Source organism: Colletes gigas, unplaced genomic scaffold (assembly GCF_013123115.1).
Source record: "Colletes gigas isolate AHSC1104 unplaced genomic scaffold, ASM1312311v1 Colletes_gigas_Sc00043, whole genome shotgun sequence".
Classification (NCBI taxonomy): domain Eukaryota; kingdom Metazoa; phylum Arthropoda; class Insecta; order Hymenoptera; family Colletidae; genus Colletes; species Colletes gigas.
In genome coordinates, this window is record NW_025106672.1 from 1,579,102 (window position 1) to 1,599,845 (window position 20,744).

At 35.4% G+C, this 20,744-nt stretch overlaps 1 protein-coding gene across 7 annotated transcripts; it reads left to right on the forward strand.

Annotated features, from left to right (window-relative positions):
- The first annotated feature begins 473 nt into the window (after positions 1 to 473).
- Positions 474 to 14,980, forward strand: LOC122403062 (calpain-A-like). 7 transcript variants are annotated; one of them, XM_043406346.1, is made up of 16 exons: positions 474 to 594; positions 1,751 to 1,868; positions 5,850 to 6,026; positions 6,185 to 6,372; positions 8,567 to 8,870; positions 8,942 to 9,123; positions 9,340 to 9,590; positions 9,670 to 9,827; positions 10,142 to 10,359; positions 10,434 to 10,476; positions 11,301 to 11,345; positions 11,527 to 11,656; positions 12,714 to 12,848; positions 13,638 to 13,765; positions 13,968 to 14,163; positions 14,248 to 14,980. In XM_043406346.1, the coding sequence occupies exons 2-16, from the start codon at positions 1,791 to 1,793 to the stop codon at positions 14,331 to 14,333; spliced, it is 2,319 nt and encodes a 772-aa protein (XP_043262281.1). In that variant the 5' UTR covers positions 474 to 594; positions 1,751 to 1,790; the 3' UTR covers positions 14,334 to 14,980. The 7 variants fall into 7 exon arrangements, with proteins under 7 accessions (XP_043262281.1, XP_043262283.1, XP_043262280.1 ...); XM_043406348.1 differs by lacking the exon at positions 474 to 594 and adding an exon at positions 623 to 1,159; XM_043406345.1 differs by lacking the exon at positions 474 to 594 and adding an exon at positions 1,209 to 1,625.
- The last annotated feature ends 5,764 nt before the right edge of the window (positions 14,981 to 20,744 follow it).

The window sequence follows — 20,744 nt, forward strand, 5'->3', positions numbered from 1 at the left end:
TATGTGAACAAATCTTATTAATAATTTTGTTAATTACTTTTTAACGAAGTTGATCAAGAAATTGGTATTTTTGATTTTCGTCTTATTTTGGACTCTAGAATCTTTCATTAAAATTGGAGTGATCTAAAATTAAGATCCCATTAAAATGGATCCCAAGAGATGTGCCAAAAATTCTTAACAACGGTCTCACAAACGGCGAAGTGAATTACAAAGCGCAAGAAAAAATAGAAATGAAAATATTCAACGGAGGAAAAGCAATTTCTTACGGTGAAAATGGTAGTTTTAAATACTTCAACTTTCAGGACTTGTACAAATTACAATGTTCATTAAATTTCACTAAAATTATTATTTTTTATGGTCATTCAGGAAACAATACTAATTCATTAAATTTCGATGTTATGAAATTTATTTTTTGGCAAAATCTCATTAAATATTTCGATCTGGATCACCGTGCGCCGGCGCTGACGCCAACGCCCTCGTTGGTCGATCGAAAGAGGATACGTTCCTTCCAGGCATCTGTTTTTAGGAAATAACGGTCAGTGTATCGCGTGCTTTTCAACATCGAAGAAGGGCCCACGCGGTCGCAACGCTCAGGTAAAAAGTTTCTGATTTCGATCAGCCAACTTTTGGTTCGATGACAGAAAATTCTGCGAAAGCATCGTTGATTCTCGTAACGTGGCGTATTTTGAAATTATCGACGAGGCGTACGAAGGGTATTCTCACGGTTGTTCGACAACAGCAAAATTAATAATCGAAATTACACCAATACTTATACCAGAATATTCGTTATTTTCTATCATCGGTTAATTACATTGTAAAAATTCACTTCTGTATTCGCTCTACTTGTCGACACTTCCTCTAAGATCTGCATTTGAAAAGAAAGAAGAACAAATCTTCGACTAAATTCAGCCTTCACGAACGTCTTTGGTACAGAATAAATGTTCAACAAACAGCGATTAAAGAGTTACGAAACTGCGGTAAGAAAACAGAGTACATATATGTATAGTTCCGCTAGTATACATACGTATAGCGTCGTACAGTACAGTGAAAATCGTTCAGATTGTATCGTGACGAGTGCTGCTTCGGTACAATATCAATAATAACAAATTATTATTCTGTAAATTACTACCCAGTAATTATTCACGCCAACAGTAAAAAGGTAAACATTATTCTTTATCGATGAAAAAAGAGAAAACCGTATCCAAAATTATACGTAAAAATATACAACGTATTTACATAGAAACAAATTTCATTTGAAAAATTAGTTCGGTACTTACCTGGGTAAACAATATTATCTATATCTGCGAGTGACTGTACGTATTCGCAACTACGAGAGTACATATCAAGGTAGACACTGTTGAATCATTTCGTACGCGTCAACGTCGCGTGACGAACGCGCGAGACACCGTCGACGGTTTAACGACACAACTGGCAACGCGGTTCAAGGTCAAAGAAACCTCCTTCCGGTCGTGTGGTCGCAAAGCCATCGAATTGCGTTGAAAACATGTGAACCTTTGAAAAGTGGTGCAGTGCGTCAAGCGTCGATTCGGTCGAAATACGCAGAACCGGTAATCCGCTACTGCCCTTGCTCGCCATTCGTGATAACGTAACAGGAAGACTCGCACGTACGTTTTCCAACGAATCGTATCCAATAAAATTAGCATCACGCAGGGCAAATCGATCTAACGCGCGATTACGTGAATTGCATTTCCGCACAGTTTCGAAATGCTAACAGGAAAGAGTATTTCAGAATCCTGGAAACACGTTGGTCAGATCCTAACTAGAACACAATGAACAACTTTTCTTACGGATGGAAACAGGAAGTGATCGAACCAGAAATTGTACGACAGGAAGCACATAAGCCGGAAGTGAGTATTGGCATGTCGCTATAATTCTATGGTCGTTAATCGTAGGGAACGACATCGTGTGTACGCTGCGTTAGACGAAAAAAAAAAACGGAAATAATTGCCGAATGTGCGCTTTATCGACGGTACAATTAAAGTTAATTGGTGTTTACGGTGCAAGGACGTTTCTGGAGTTTAAAGGGTCGCGCTTCCTAGATTGATTCGCGTTACGTCTCACAGATGGTGTACGCGTTGATTCCATTAAGCCGCGTGCACACCGAAGACGTACGAGTAACGTCCGAACGGAGCCGAACATAGTCGAACGCAGCCAAACACGAAAACGTGTTTATGCCGGCGACTCGTGTGTACGCATCCGCTCGTTGTGAAACTGCGAAATTACGATCAGGTATCACGTATCTCACACACCTAAATTCCACTCGATTAGTTCTCGCTGCTTCACAGACATTCGCCACTGAAAAGTTGAGGAAAAAGAAAAGTCGCGCATTATTGCATGCGTTGTGCCGCGTGACGAAACATTGGTGAGGGTAACAGGAGAATGATCTCAGTTCATGGCTCCAGACTTGTCAACGTAACGGTTCTATATCCGCGCGGTGAAATCGCGTCAAGAGCCAGGATTGAGTTTCCCTCGGCTTTTCGTTCATGACGGCTGAAACAATCTGCGTCGTACAGTGGACACGTGACAAGAACTAACCGTCAAAAAACGCGAGCAAAGAGAACTCGTTCGAAATCGCGTCGAACGATCTTTTTATTCGAACGTAGTGATCAGTGGTAATTCCAATAAACGTCGTAGTTAGGGCGTAGTCGACGAGGAAGATGAGTTACTACGGCGATGGGAACTCGGGTCGTACCGATGACATCTTCGTTAAGACAGTCGTTGAAGTCAAACGATTTCTTCCATCGCTTTTCAACATTAAAGTGGTATGCGTCCTGAAACTCGCCCGAACGGTTTCAATTTTAACCGAATAATTTTGGCCGCTGACGCATTATTCGATTGCCGAACTTTATTTGGAAGTTTCCTTGGAACCTCGTTTAAAATGAATGTCACCGTCGCGATAACGATCAGAACCTTAAACAACTGTCATTTGCCGCAATATTTTCAAATATATCGTGTGATTTCGGGTTTCGAAGTGAACGAACACTTCCCTACAAAAAGAGCGTACGTTATAAATTTTCTAGATATAGGATGTTAGGCCACCCATGGGAAAAATTTTAATGAGGGATTCTAGAGGTCAAAATAAGACGAAAATCAAGAATACCAATTTGTTGATGGAGGCTTTGTTAAAAAGTTATTAATGTTTAAAGTTCCGCTCGTACCGAATTTTTTTCTCGAAAATGCGCAGGATTTCGGAGGTATGTGTATTCACCAAAGATGATTGTAATTGTGCCCCGCAACCGAAAATAATTTTTCCAGAACGATTTGAAATTATTGAATTTAATTGTTAATAACTTTTTAACGGAGCCGCCATCAACAAATTGGTATTCTTGATTTTCGTCTTATTTTGGCCTCTAGAATCCCACATTAAAATTTTTCCCAGGGATGGTCGAACGTATCTTTGTCTCGAAATTAATACGCGAGCATGGCTACATCGAATATTATAATAAATAGAAATTTTTATTTCCGTATGTTGTATCATGTTACTAATTCTTGATAACATCCTTTCATTTACCACTGCGTGTATGTTCAATTGTTACGTTGCGTCCTTCACAATACTAATTTACGGATTATCTAGAACACATGATCCCGGATACAGTAGCACACAAAAGTTTCTGGGCAATTTTGCACGCTTTGCGCGACTCTGTTAGGGGACGTTAACATGAATTTCTCCATCACGCACGACTAGATTATTAAAAAGATTTAAGTACGAGCAATAGTTTTCTTTATTTATGAGGCTATGTACAACTTAAAGTATATTAGTAATTGAAAAAATTTCCAGAACAACATTTCGTTGTTCGATGTACGAAATCATAAAAAATTTAAAGAAGAAATAACGTCTTAAAATCCTCATATTTTTTGCCATTTCTGCGGTAGCAGTAATGGTGCAACGTCGACTCGCCAATTCAATTAACTTGTATAATTAGAATAATATCCTTTGAATTCATTACCGTTCCTTTTATAATTGCTGGAATAATTACCCATCATTTGAATAAATATGTTCATTTGCTCTTTCAAGTGCCTTACAAGTGTTCGTTAGATATCACCTGGCTTAAGTATTAGATTAGAATCACGTTTGTATTAATTTCGATCGATGTGTTTGGTCTTTTGCCCAAGTATTTAATTTAACACATTGACTGTCACGTCACCCATACATGGGTGACAGGATTTACCATTATGATACTAGAAAAATTTATTCTCAAGTTAAGACGATAAGGGAAATAAATTTGAATAGTATTTGTGAATTTTAAGAAAGTTACGAAAACAAATACTGAAACAAATTTTAGGTTATGTAGCTTACAGTTTGGATATGGCAGTGAACGTGTTAACGAATTTTCTTAAGTATTTTTATCTACAGTATCATTCATAATAAAGCGAAAGGTACCACAAAACTTTTGCGCTTCACTGTATTTTATCTCATCTCCCTAAGCTAGCATAATTTCATGTTCGTAATCGGGGGACAACATCTCTGTTAAGTGGTTCACATATTTCAACTCGTTCGAAGCTACCTCTGACAGTTAATTACATTAGCTTCTATGATTGGATTACTTTAATCAGCTTTTCATTAATTAATTAAATACACGAGAAATGTACTGCGCACACAGCTTGCGCATAAAATGCAAACATACTTATAACAAGTATAAATGATTATTATTAATGGTGATGTCGATGAGAACGTTGACGCTGATCATGGTTGCAACACACAATGAATGCGTACGCATTCTCCACCTTGCATAAAGTGTTTGCTGGAACTATGATTAACAAAATACTTATATTATGCGTCATGTACACTCATTCATCGCGCGAGGATTGAAACGAACGACTAAGATAACAACGCGTCCTTTTTGTTGTTGATGTAACCTTTATCTGTACGACCTTTACCTACAATATAATAAAATTTCTTATAGATTTAAAATTAATTACGAAATTAACGGGAGGAATACAAATTTGGTAATAATATACTAAATAAAAATTCAATATAGAAGAATATAAATGTTGCAATGGACGACCACTATATTCGTATAACGTGTTTCACTTATTTTTAAGTGTAGATATACCCCTTCAAATATTGACATGTATTTGTGAATCATCCTCCTCGTAGAGGAAATCCTCTAACCTTTATTTGTAAAAAAAATAAATTTAATCATTATAGAGATTTTCTTTTTCTAACAATCTATTACCGATTATCGCTCGTGTTATTATTATCATCACACTGCACACGCGTACGTTGCTGCAATTTACGATACTTAACAATCTAAACTCAATGTGGTTTTCTTTCTTCCGGTTATATGCCGCTTTAGATAATTTTAATCAACAGAATGCTGCAATAGTGTACTTTTATTCGCGAGTTTGAACAGTTCAATTTGTTCATTACATTAAACTGGGTCAAACTTTTTGTTTATTCTTTTTTATTCGTTTATGCATACTGGCATGGAACCGGATCGTAAATATACAAACTATCGGCTCGTGAATTACATGCAAGAGGGCGTTGCAGTGTTGAAAACATCATCAACGTTAGAATATAGTAATAGTAGAAGTGGAAATCGTGGAAGCACGATTCCTAGTATCTCGCAAGTCGAGTTCGGTTCGTATTCCAAGGCAGTACCTTCGGGAAAAGAAAGTTTAAATTCCAAATCAAAATTTCTGAACGTTAAGAAACCGTTCAACGATAAGGGTATAAAAACTACGAAAAATTTCATTGGAAAACCCTGTTACAACGTAGGCTATCGTAGGATCTTCATTTATTATTATTATTATTATTATTATTATTATTGTAGTAGTAGTTGTTGTTGTTATTTGCAAGAAATAAAACGAATGATGGGTTTTTCCAGTTAGGAGAAAGAGGATCTGGGTTTCGACCACGAGCAGATGTTCAAGATTTCAACACACTCAGGCGAGAATGTTTGTCAACGGGCAGGCTCTTCGAAGATCCCGAGTTTCCGGCAACGGACTCCTCCTTATATTTTTCGAAAAGTCCTGACAGACACATAGAATGGAAACGTCCGATGGTAAGAATATTTGAAAATTTTCAAATAATTCAAACAATTATATATTCATCAATAGTATAAATAATTAATAATTTTATTTATTACAAAGTGTTAATTTTATTCTCAACCACAAGTTTTCATGCGGAATTTTATATTCGATTTAAACGTTTTTACTTTAGGAAATCGTGGATAATCCACAGCTATTTGTGGAAGGTTTCTCCAGATTCGATATCCAGCAGGGTGAATTGGGAGATTGTTGGTTACTCGCTGCCGTTGCGAATCTAACTATGGACAGTAATTTATTTTTCCAAGTAGTGCCAGAAGATCAAAGCTTCGAAGAAAATTACGCCGGTATCTTTCATTTCAGGTACCTACAGCGTTCCGATAAACATAATATTTCCGTGAATCGTTCGTTCGGACTTTTCAGTCGAATAACAACCATGTGTGCTGAATTGTGATTTCTAACATTTTATGACTTCCGAGTGATCTCTATATTTTGTTGAAAAATTTTTACATATACTTTTTAGTTATGCAGTTAAGGACAAAAATGGACGGATGGTAAAAATGAATATCAATATGAAATTTAATTACGACAGCATCATAATTACAGATTTAAGATTTATTTAACATTTATCTTTATATTATACAAATTATTTAAATAACATTTGAAATAAATATTAACAATCGGTGTAAACTGAAAGTAAATTTAAAGAAAAAAATGAACCAATTTCAGAGAGACAAAAGGAAATGGACAATTAGTTGATACATTATTGCGAGACAAAAATTATACAGGGTGTTCGGCCACTCTTGGGAAAAATTTTAATGAGAGATTCTAGAGACCAAAATAAGACGAAAATCAAGAACACTAATTTGATGATTGAGGCTTCGTTAAAAAGTTATTAACATTTAAAGTTCCTCCTGTAGAACAGCAATCTGCGCACAGCTGCGTGCGCGCGATAGTAGTTCTCGCCATAGACGAAGTATACGAGTAAACCTAACTTTCAATGCATTTTTTCGATCCATTTTTCTGGAACTCTAGAGCGCCATTAATATGCATTCTTTGATTGTTGAATCATTAAAATCCTTCAATCCGTCCGGAAGTTATGATTTTTTAAACATACGCATGAAATTTCGGGGAAACATTGCTGGCCACACAGTATATTTTCGGTAAAGAATTTTTTTCCTCGAAAGTACGTAGGATTTCGAGGGTATATGTATTGACCAAAAATGATTGTAATTGTCCACCGCAACGGAACATAATTTTTCCAGAACGATTTGAAATTTTTTAATTTAATTTTTTAATAACTTTTTAACGTAGCCTCAGTCAAGAGACTGAACACCCTGTATAGAAACATTTGTATAAGTGTCAAGTTAATACACAGCTGCATCGAACAAATTTTTCAATACGTATTCAGGCTTCGTACAAGTAAAATTAAGCATTGAACGATATAAAAATGCCAAAAATAGCAGATATTTCATATCAAATCCGTAATTTAATTCTTTCGGGCTGTTGTAACAGGTTAAGTTACCATGTTATGGCACACAAATATAAAGTATCAAAGAGTGCGTTGGGAAAAATATTTAGTACATAATACTGTAGAGAATTTAAGACATTCTGGACGAAAACGTTGCACTACCACTCACAGTCAAGACAAAATGGGACCAAAATCTTGTAGGGCAAGGCGTAAACCTCATAATAATAAAAGGTACATAAAAAAACGTTCAACTTTTGCTAAAAAGTATGTTAATATGCCGATATTATTCTGAAAAAAGATAGTATGATCTGATGAATCAAAATTTGAAACGCGACAATCGAAGAACAAGCAAAATGTCTGGAGAAAGAAAAATGAAACGTACAAAAAATTATTTATCACACCAACGGTTAAATTTGGAGGTGCTTCATTAATGGTGTGGGGTTGTTTTTCATGTTACGGGATTGGAACCTCAGTACCAGTTGATGGTATTGTGAATACTGATAAGCACATTGGCGTAATCAACAAAAATTTGGAGGAGGCAACAATAAAAATGAATTTGGAAGAATTTATTCTTCGACAGAACAATGATCCAAAACATGTTGCCAAAAAGAGTATGAAATTTTTTAGTGATTCAGATATTAAGTTACTCGAATGGCCAGCACAAAGTCTTGACTTGAATCCGATAGAGAATTTGTGATGTGTATTGGATGCCAAACTTCCTTGGGACAAGCGAATGGGTAAAATGGAATTTTTTAATAGTTTAAAATCAGCATTTGGCACTATTGACAAAGGTTACATAGAAAATCTTGCAAATAGTATGCTTCGACGACTAGAGGCCGTAATTGCGGCAAAAGGTGGCGATACTAAATATTAATAGTTATTGGTAGCGTCCACTTACTCCTATTTCTCTGTAATTGTTTCAGTTTTTGTTTAAACCTAATTTAAGTTTACACCGATTGTTAATATTTATTTTAATTAAATTTCATTGATATCCTTTTCCATCATCTGTCCACTTGCTTTTGTCCCTGACTGTAGGTGGATTATTGTAAAAATCTCATGTTTCATAATATTCATATCTGGTTACAGGTTCTGGCAATACGGTAGATGGGTGGACGTAGTGATCGACGATAGATTACCTACTTATTACGGTGAATTAGTGTACCTGCGTTCAGCGGAGAGCAACGAGTTTTGGAGTGCTCTCTTAGAGAAAGCTTATGCGAAGCTTCATGGCTCGTACGAGGCGTTGAAAGGTGGAACCACATGCGAGGCCATGGAAGACTTTACGGGCGGTGTGACGGAAATGTATCAAATGGAGAAAGTCCCTCCGAATCTATTCAGTATTCTGCTAAAAGCTTTTGAAAGGAACTCGTTAATGGGCTGTTCGATAGAGGTAAATCCAATGGCCTGACGATCACTAAATTCTTCGAATGCAGTGATAAATAAAACGTACTTTTATTTTAGCCCGATCCAAACGTATTGGAGGCTAAGACGCCTCAAGGACTGATCAGAGGCCATGCTTATAGTATTACACGCGTCAAGTACGTGGACATTCAAACGCCAAATCGTTATGGAAGGATACCTCTACTTAGGCTTAGGAATCCCTGGGGAAACGAGGAGGAATGGAACGGTCCGTGGAGCGATCAGTAAGTCAAACGACCAAAAGATGTTGATAAAAAATGGTCATTTGGAAATTCCAATAAACAGCATCGAATGTTTATAATGTTATCGCGAGTTCGATTCACCTTCGTAATGTATGTTAGTCAGAAGGTGTATGGAAAGTCAACTTGGTTAACTTGAACCACAATATTTTCATTTTCCGACGAGGATTGAAAATTGCCATTTTCCTTCTCGTTCGATAGATCACCCGAATGGAGATTTATTTCCGATAACGAGAAGGAGGAATTAGGCTTAACTTTCGACATGGACGGTGAATTTTGGATGTCATTTCAAGATTTTACGCAATACTTTACGCAACTAGAAATATGCAATTTAAATCCGGACTCGTTGACCGAGGACGATCTAAACGCTGGCAAGAAGAAATGGGAAATGAGCGTGTTCGAAGGCGAATGGGTGCGAGGCGTTACGGCTGGAGGCTGTAGAAACTTTTTAGGTAAACGTTTCTTTCGTTGTAACATATTTTCCAGTTTCTTTTCATCAAATACCGACTAAGAATTTTTAATGGCTCGCAGAAACATTTTGGCATAACCCTCAGTATCGTATTACGTTGGAGTATCCGGACGAAGATGATGATAAGTGTACAGTAATCGTTGCGTTGATGCAGAAAAATAGGCGAGCACAGAGAAGGATGGGCGCAGAATGCCTAACTATTGGATTCGCAATATACAACGTAAGTATTTATAATTGTTGGATAAAGAGGAACGTGGTCGACAAAAAATTCTTCTAATCATAACAAATTAATATATATTGTAGAAAATAAATAAACTTGGTTATTAACAGAACACTATTACATAGGATACTTTTGAACAAAAGCGTCTTTCGCAACGTGGCGCACTCAACTCATTACTCTTCTCTTATTACATTTTTATCGACAGATGGCGCATAGGTAGAGATTATAAATCTATGCGCATTCCAACAATAATGCACGAAAAAATGAATTTAGTAACAGAAGATTCGTACAATTGCAACGATTTCTATGTACAGTTGGAGAATCCTGCACGACTACCAAAACCGTTAGACATCAATTTCTTCAAATACAATGCATCGGTCGGGAGCTCGCCGGCATTTATAAATTTACGAGAAGTTACGTGTCGCTTCAAATTTCCGCCTGGTGTCTATTGTATAGTTCCAAGTACATTCGATCCTAACGAGGAAGGTGAATTTCTGCTCCGAATCTTCTCCGAAAATCAGAACAACATGGAGTAAGTGATCCTTTCGTTGGATAAAATTAAGCGCGATGAAAGCCCGCCATTTATATTGTAATTCTATTTTTCAGGGAGAATGACGAAGAAGTCGGTATTGGAGAAGTTGATGACAGGGTAAGAAATCTCCATAAATACATACCATTTAAACACCAATACAAATATCTCCTCACGTAGTATAAATATACTTTAAATATGTGCACGGTTCGCACGGTAATTTGACTAATTTGCAATATTAACACGTATTAACGTAAAGAAAATACACATTAAAAATATTGGACCAGTTCCATAATCTGATAACATGTGTTTAACCCTTATGTCAATAACAGGGTACCGAGGTACCCTTTTCCTTGTTGTAATATCGCAAAATCGTTGTGGATTTTCCTTTTTCGGACAGTTAGTAAAAAATCTTTGGAAATAGTATCGTCCTTCCACGAGAAGAAGGCACAGCGTGTTTACATCTGCACTTTTGCTGCAATCCGCTGATTGGCTGTCACAATACAACGGGAGTGGGGATTGTAAACACGCTGGGGCCCATTCGATGGACATTCGTGGGAATTTTGGACATGCGCACTAGAATTTTCCCTCGTGGGGTTCCTTTTTGCGCATGCGTTAGCTTTCTGCCATAGATGTATCTTTAGCGCCTTCTGGGCCTTCCTCTCGTGGAATAATGGTACGTGATGAATCATGTAAGAGGTCAGGAAAGAATTGTACCCTGGTTATTGAACAACCGTATTTTGGTTATCGATATAAGGATTAATATGCTGGGCTTTTATAGTGCTTTCAACGTGTACTCGTGTTTGCGTAGAATAATTATATATCTAATGATGCATATACATATGTAACCGTTGCACAATGAACTGCGTGAAACTAATTGACCACTAGTGGATCCTTATTAATAAATCGTAACATTTCGCATGTTCGCGTTGCTTGGCTTCTAGGTGATTAACCCTAAAGATGACAACACACAAGGAAACGGAGATACGGTAAGTAACCAGCACGCTATAATGTATATGTATACAAACAATTTCCATAAATGAAATACAATGTAAATATAAATCTGTTATGTGTGCTAAAAATTAATATACATGTGGGGACAGCTTTCTCTTTTGCAACATACCATTGCGTCATCTTTCACGTATTTGAATACTTTTATTTTCTTTTAAGATTCGAGGTGAACCAGAGCCAGACCGAAATGAAGATAAAGTTCGAGAATTCTTTAAGAAGCTTGCTGGTGAAGATATGGAAGTAGACTGGATGGAATTGAAAGAAATCTTGGATTTTGCAATGAGAAAAGGTATCATTATTTACGTCCAGTTATCCGTATTAATTGCATTCTTAGATATCAGTCTCTGATTGTATCTTAACAATAGTCAATTTGATTTAAACGATAGATGAACGACGAATAAGATTTCCAAAGGTATTGATCATTTATTTTACTTTTGTTGCAAATAAATATTTATATTTATATTATATAACACTATTTGCGATATAATTTTATATGTGAACATATACAAGAAGAAGATTTCCCGTTCTTGTTACATTGTTTTTATTGTTTGCTTATTATTAAAAAGCTTCTGTAATTTTCATGCTTTTTAACGTAATATTATTTATTGTTATTGACAGTAGCATAATTTACATAATTACGCTTTTCTATCATTAATCACTCATATAGAATACTTTACAGACCCGCGTAAATAGCTCTGTGCATTCTAATTTTACAAGTTTGTTGGTGCACCATTTCGATTAATTTGTTTTCATCGCGATTCGATTACTGTATGAATGCTAATACATTATCATTCGCACTTTTCTCTTTCTTTATAATCATCTGTTTCTTTGTCTTTGTATTACTTCGTATTATACATAAATACATTTGGGTCGCCACGCGAAATAGAAATTTTTAATTTGTGTCCATTTTTTAATTTAGCAAATTATTAACACAGCTGCTGTGAGCAAAGACCTGCATATTAGGTGTGGAAATTATAATTGTTCACAACTAACAGCAATCGCTAAATAAAAATACTTTTAAATTAACAATCGTTACAATTAATATTTCAGGGAACCGAAAGAATTGAAAGTGTTAGAACAAAGGTATAATTGTAATTAGAGGATGTTAATTTCATTCTAGGTGCAACTAGAACCAATGACTTAGTAATTGAAAAACTGTTCAAATTAACTGCAATTAGTGTTCATAATTCTTGTATATCCTGTGTAGAAGATACCACTACTCTGTGAAAATAATTGGAAAATACCTAATGTTAAAAAATCGCTGTGAAGCGTACACGTTGATTAATTTGGCCCGAATGTACATATGTAAAATTTAATGTTAACATGTAGCTGTATGTTACGGGTAGAACTACCACAGTTGGTGCATCGTAGTGAGGCTCATGCCCCTGAAACCGTACAAGGAAATGGTTCGTTTATCGACACTATCATCTCACTGCTGTGCGGCATTGTTTGTAATAATGAACAGTACAATAAGTCCGTAGGTAAGACATCACCTACTATACATGTATACTTGATATTACACCAGGTCATCTCATTGTATGTAATGCAAGCTATTAAATCACCGTAGACTGTAAATGTTAGCTGTCGTTAAGTATCGTAGTTGAGGAAAAAAAGTCTATCCGGAGCCTGGAACGGGTCAATTGGTACAATAGTCAACCGGTGTTACGAGTGTCCCCTTTAGATAATTTATATTCATTCAATAATATTACGCTAATATGGAAAAGAAACGAATAATGGATATTTAAGTAGAGTTGTTCGTAGCACTTCTTTTAATACAGGATGTTTAACTACAGCTGCTGAACACAGTATTTGTTCAATCTATAATGATATTTAAAGGAACTAAATTAATAATAAGGTAATACGTTGGGCCTACGGAGAGAAAACTCTGATAGCCCACAACACCAAGGCACGCTAAAGAACCGTATTCAATTTTACTTATCGTTACTGTAGTACGGCTATGCAAGTGAACATTTTTTTGCATGCGTTCTTGTCTCGACAAGATAAAAAATCATTAACGAGATCGCTTGAAAAGAATTAATTATGATTGGAATGCAGTATGCGAAAAACTGTTACGCAGCTCACAATAGTCTCGTTGGTATAGTCTGTTGCTATCTGTTTGCAATGCGTTCGTATCTGTGGTGTTGTCATAGTCGGTTGTAGTTTATGATTGTCTTTTAATATTTCAGAAGTATTTACTTTCGGTCGAGCGTTCATCACAAAGCAATAAATTACAACGAATATTGCAGTTGGAAGTATTTTTCTAATTTCAGAAACACACGATCAAGGATTCAGTAAAGATGTGTGCCGTAGTATGGTCGCCATGCTGGATGTGGATCATTCTGGGAAACTGGGCTTCGAAGAATTCAGAACGTTATGGAACGATATAAGAAAATGGAGGGTATGTTAATTCTATTGGGTCTAAACGGCTACTAATTTCAGATGTTACGATTATTTTCCCTTTTGAGTGATAAAATTTAAATAACGACATATTCAAGTGAAAGATTTCATTTCAGTGTAAAACTTGTCACTTTAAAGCGTGAATTACTGTACGTTTAATAATTATTGAAATTAATTTTCACAAGTGCCGTTTAACTTTTAAGGCGGTTTTCAAATTATACGACAAAGACGAGTCAGGATACTTGAGCGCATTCGAATTGCGACAAGCGTTAAATAGCGCGGGTTATCGACTTAATAATCATATTTTAAATATTTTGGTACATCGTTACGGAACGAAAGAAGGCATGATCACGTTCGATGATTACATAATGTGCACAGTACGACTCAAAACAATGATAGGTAAGCGAACGTACAGCGATAAGTGAACGGAACATTATACCCGCCACAACTTGCTATACAAAATAACGTACTTTATTTTTCCAGATATCTTTAGAGAAAGAGATCCTGATTCATCGAATACGGCGACGTTTACAATGGAGGAATGGATAGAAAAAACATTATACTCGTAATCTAATCCGTGTGTCAAAACAGATCGAGAAAAAAAGGTGAATACGTTTGTTATTCTTGAAAAATTATATGTAAAAGTCTACCAGTTATAACAATTTTTCTGTTGCATTTGTATTGATATTATTATATATGTATGTTGATGTATGCCAGTATATCTTATTATGTTTATGCGCAGATCCTTTTCGTACAAAACTACAAAATGTCCCAAATTCCTTTCGTTGGTAATTTCATCGTTTATCCTGACTTAGACCCGAGCCTTGACCAATGACTCAGTTTTAAAGCTCTCTCTGTTCTGCCCTTTTTCTTCCCCCTTTCTCACTTTTCCAAACGTACATATATATCCTGCGCTTTTCCCTAAACCCAGATTCTGATGTTTGGCAGTTTCACGAACAATGTAAAGTTTAGTCTAAGACTACGAATAGGCAATTGTTTTTGTACACTGTTAGTCCACACAACCTAGTATTTGAATGGTAATAAAGAGTGATCAAGAGGAATGCAACAATGTATACAAAACGTAGTATTACGTGCCTTAAGATAACTGTACATCTAAATTCATATTTTGTTAGAGCGATAATAATTTATGGGAACCCGTATGAATAAATAAAACATAGTTTTATAAAGAAATTCCTAATGTGAAGAAAAAAAACAAATATAAATGATATAAATATGATTTATGCCTGTACTGTAACATAAAGTACGCATACATAAAGATTGTAAAATTTAAAGAACAGTCATTCATGTTGTATTTGAAAAAAAAACAATTATTTTTATTTAAATCAGTATACTTATTCCATTCCCATTATGATTTTTACAAAGGTTTTAAATAAATTTTTTAATACGTATAAAAATGTTTCAGAAAAATTATTAATTAACTTATGATAGAAAAATTAATAACTTCCGTATCGTAGAACCTATTTCTTGCTCGTTTTATTTATCAATAACTTTTCGAGTACATTTCTGAAATAAAATAAAAACATTCTACAATCTTAATTATCAGTCTGTAACAATTTAGGATTGTTTTATGTACTCGCGTTCACCAAGTATAGCATTACCAAGTATAACATTAAAACAGCATATAAATAAGTTGCTTAAACAGTGTTATACTTGTCTTTATTGTAAAACATGACAAATACCACGCATTGAAAAAAAAACAAAAACATTTCACTAACAATGTAAACAATCGCAAGTAAACAAATTGCTCAACTGGAAAATGTACAATCAAGTTCATGTTTTCATGCTATGAGAAAAATTGCTACTTCTAGAGATATACAATGCACGTTACACACTGCCTTAAAACTTTCGTTAGACTTTGATTTACACATGTAAATCTAATCTGTACTACTACAATCGACTCAAATATTTATTAAACAGAGATGCACAAATGCTGCGTAATTCTTCTATTTAGTGCAGAATCAAATTCCCGCGGTTTTACTGTTTCCGGCAGTGATGGACATTGTGGGAATTTTGGTCATGCGCACTGGAATTTTCCCTCGTGGGATTCCTTTCTGCGCATGCGTAAGCTGACGTCACAGCTACCTGTCGTCCACTACCACAGCCAGTGTGGCCAGATCTGGCATAATTGAGTGCATCGAAATCGACAACAGTGACGACGAACTACCTTAGCGTCTAACGGAATGGTGGGGATAGCAGGCATACACTACCGCACGAGCCACGTGTACGTGAGCTCGGCACTTCGCACAACTTCGGCAAATCGATAAAGAACGCTAGTGTGAGCCTTTCCTTCTTGCTCTTGTAAAAGAGAAACAGCTGAAATACGACCTCGCGATAATCGGCATACGATTCCAAGTCTCGACTGCCCCCAGCATTTTTACTTTCCGACCTATATGTAAGGTATAAGGAAATTTATAAAGTATCATAATGAAAAAAAATTTCGAAATTTTTTTTTAGCGGAAATACACGTTTTGGGACCCCCTGATCATATTGTGACTATTGAAAAAAACGATATTTTTTTTTGTTCCTTTGCTATTGACATGATTGCGTCTAAACGGCTGAATGAATTTCAATGAAATTTAACATTTAAGTTTTATGTTCTCGTTTTAAGGTCTCATTATATTTTAAGCGTGATCAGTTCCCATATAATGATGATTATACGTCTGTAGTTTTATAATTATTTCGATACATATACATCATTTGTAACAAATTTTTAAAGCGATTTATATAAATCTTAAGAAGGATTAAGATCAAATATACTTTTCTCCTATCTTTCCTAGACAGGAAAAATTAAACGAAATCTTATGCCTTGCATACCTACCTAAACCACATAAAAAACGTATTCCACAAATATTTTAGAATAATGTTGTTCAAAGCAGTCTTACTCGTAAAGGGTTAATTAAGGGTTAATTAAAATGAAAAACCACTCTTAGCCAGTACCGTGCACGCTACAGAAATAGATTACTACTGACTTTTCCCACTATGTTTTTTAATAACCGTATCAAATTGTTACACACAATCAAATGTTATATATTTGACTTAACTTTACATAACAAAATAATTGTAACGATAGGTAAAAGAATAACGTGCACGCTACCGTTCAATGGAAACCACGGGAAGGTGGTGGTCACTTCCATCAGGAGGGAAATGTAAAAAATTGTTATTTCTTTGTAACATTATCACATGCCATATATTAGAACGTCTATATTCTTCTTTCCTTTTTTTTTGATTCCCCTCTAAATTCATTTCTGCAAAATGAAATATATTAAATTGTCGTCTATATACTGCTATTCATTCAATAGAACTTTATTTCGTATGTGCCGTAGGTCATTCTGAGACATTTAAATTGAAAAAAAGCTTTCGCGTAGGTATTCTGTAATTTTCTGTTCTTTCGCTTTTCTGCTTTTATATCATGGAAACGGTTGTGAAATCGAAGAATAAGTGTAAGCGCGGTTTTTTATCTTCATGGATAAATGATCATAGATTTAAATCATGGATACGTGCAGTACCCCATGATAGAAGTCGTTTTTATTGTACTTTATGCAATAAGTCTTATTCTTGCGGTTCCTCAAACCTGTATAGACACGGAGAATCTGGGTGTCATAAAAAAAATAGTACTTCTAAAAGGACTTTTATGCCTCAATGGCTTGAGAATGATTATTTCAAGCCATGGTTGCATAAAGTCGACGGCGACCCTTATTCGTGGTTCTGTTCGGTTTGCAACAATCAATTTTCATGTCGATTATCGACGATTTATAATCATGCAGATTCTCAGTGTCACATTGAGAATTATAAAAAGAGTAACGATAACGCAGACAATTTGAATAATAATTTTACGACGCAATCCGAAGAATCGCCTCTGTCGTTGGATGAAAGGATAAAATCCGCGGAAATCAAATTTGCCAAATTAATAGCCGAAAAAAATATTCCGTATCGAACCGCAGAGACGATTCTTGAAGTTTTCAAAGACATTGGGCAAGATCCTGATGTCTTGAAACATATGTCGTTCGGTCGAACAAAGTGTTCAAATATTATATCAAACGTTTTGTATCCTTTAGAAACAAAACGTATTTCTAGTGTTTTACAAAACACTAAATTTTCTATTTATATTGACGAAACATCCGACTCGACCAACGAGAAATGGATGACGTTTCTTGTTCGTTATGTTGCACCCGAGACTTTGGATGTTCGAACGGAATTGGTAGAATTATTACATCTTGATGCCAGAAATTGTGACGCAGATAATTTATTTAAAACATTTGAAATTGCCATGATAGAAAGAGAAATTCCGTTCGAAAATATTGTCGCGTTGTCATGTGACAACGCTGCTGTCATGACAGGGCGACACTCGTCCTTTATGACAAAGCTTGCAACAAAATGCAGGGACAAATTTTTGACTGTCCGCTGTCCGTGTCATCTGTCTGCAATGGTAGTGCGCGAAGCGTGCAATACCATTCCAGACATATGCGAGGAGTTGTTACGAAAAGTAGCAACTTTCATATACAGTAGTCCCAAACGTTCGGCTATATTCCGCGAATTTCAGCAATGTTTTCAAACAACCGACAGAAAAATTTTGAAATTGTGTTCTACGCGATGGTTATCGCATTATACATCCGTAGTTACACTTTTAGAGAATTGGGACTCTGTATTGCTTTTTTTGCAAGAATTGACAATAAGCGAGAAATCAGAGTCCGGGGAACGTCTGTTAATCTCGATGCAAAATCCAGAGGCCAAAGCATATCTTTATTTTCTAAATTACGCTCTTGAGTTTTTTTATAAATTTAGCATTTTCTTTCAAACACAAGAGACAAGAATTCATTTGCTTCAAAAGACTGCGGCAGAACTTTTATGCGATATATTACGCAATTTTCTGAAACCGCAGCTTTTGAAACACATGGATTTAGTAAGAATGATGAATTTTTCTGTAGTCGAAAATCAACTTCCATTTAATAGTATAAATTTAGGAACAGAGTGTCTTAATTTTCTGCATCAACTGAATGCAGAAGGCAAGTCCGACATCGTAGAAACCGTAAGGAAAAATTGTTTAATGTTTTATATTACAGCTGCAAACGAAATTCGTCATCGATTGGCAATCGATGACGAATTTCTTAGGATGTTGTATGTTTTTGAACCAACTTTTATATTAAATGATACAAATAGAGACATTTCCTTCAGAAATGTTCTTTTAATCGCTAAGAAATTCGGCGGTTTCGACGAAGAAGGATTGCAAACAGAATGGTCAGTATTGCCTTTGGAATTTACAACGAAAGGTAGACAGACGCTTATCGAGATGAAATTCGATGGTTTCTGGAAAACAATTTTATTAACGCGAAATTTGGACTATAAAATTAAATTTCCTGAATTGATGAAATTAGTAAATACAATTAGATCACTTCCAAATTCCAATGCCGATGCAGAAAGATTGTTTTCCATGTTACCTGACATAAAAACAAAGAAACGGAATAAACTTTCTTCGGCCAGCGTCAACTCTATTTGCGTTGTGAAATCTTCGTTAAAGGCGCAGAGGGAAAACTCTCAACCCATGGAGGTAGATGACGATCATCTAGCTCTATTGTATTCCAAAAATTTATATCATAGATTTGCTAAGAAGCAAAAGTGTAATTTAAGATTAAACGCAACATATGACAATAACTTTGAGAATTTTCCCGCTACGTCATATGAGGAAAATTAAGGTACCGATTTACTACAGAGCTTTTCTCTAGAGAGATTTTTCTCTCCAGAGAAAAGCTCTATAGTAAATTCGTACTATTAGGCTGCAATGACAGTATAAACGTTTTCATGCGACGTAGGCGCAACAAGGTGTGATGCATGTACCATAACGTCACGCGAAAGCGCTTACACTGCAACCGCAGTCTTGTTAGTGATGTCCAAAATATTTTTTTTTGGACATCGCTAATATGTAAATAGTCGTTCAATTTGTCTCGTGTTGTTACTTTTTTTACGTATTTCGCTTGCTGTAAATACTATTCTGCTTGCTCTAACTATCATTTTTTTTCTTCATTTATTTGCTTATATTTTGCCGTATATTTTTAGTTAGTGAAATTGCTTGCTGTAGATAGTGTGGCTATGACGTAGAATGTCGCGCCTTGTTACACTTACGTCACGGTACCGTAAGAGCAACAATGCACGACATAACGTGCCAGCTTAATCGCAAACGTCCTATCCCGACATCCCATCCTTTGGAAATGTAAACAATTATATCATTTTTCCATTTTTATGGCTCGTGTGTATATTAATAAAAATTAATGCATTCACGAGTTAGTTTTTCATTATATTGTAATTTCATTACATTAATAAAAACATTTTAATATACGGCATGTGATAATGTTACAAAGAAATAACAATTTTTTACATTTCCCTCCTGATGGAAGTGACCACCACCTTCCCGTGGTTTCCATTGAACGGTAGCGTGCACGTTATTCTTTTACCTATCGTTACAATTATTTTGTTATGTAAAGGTTAAGTCAAATATATAACATTTGATTGTGTGTAACAATTTGATACGGTTATTAAAAAACATAGTGGGAAAAGTCAGTAGTAATCTATTTCTGTAGCGTGCACGGTACTGGCTAAGAGTGGTTTTTCATTTTAATTAACCCTTAATTAACCCTTTACGAGTAAGACTGCTTTGAACAACATTATTCTAAAATATTTGTGGAATACGTTTTTTATGTGGTTTAGGTAGGTATGCAAGGCATAAGATTTCGTTTAATTTTTCCTGTCTAGGAAAGATAGGAGAAAAATATATTTGATCTTAATCCTTCTTAAGATTTATATAAATCGCTTTAAAAATTTGTTACAAATGATGTGTATGTATCGAAATAATTATAAAACTACAGACGTATAATCATCATTATATGGGAGCTGATCACGCTTAAAATATAATGAGACCTTAAAACGAGAACATAAAACTTAAATGTTAAGTTTCATTGAAATTCATT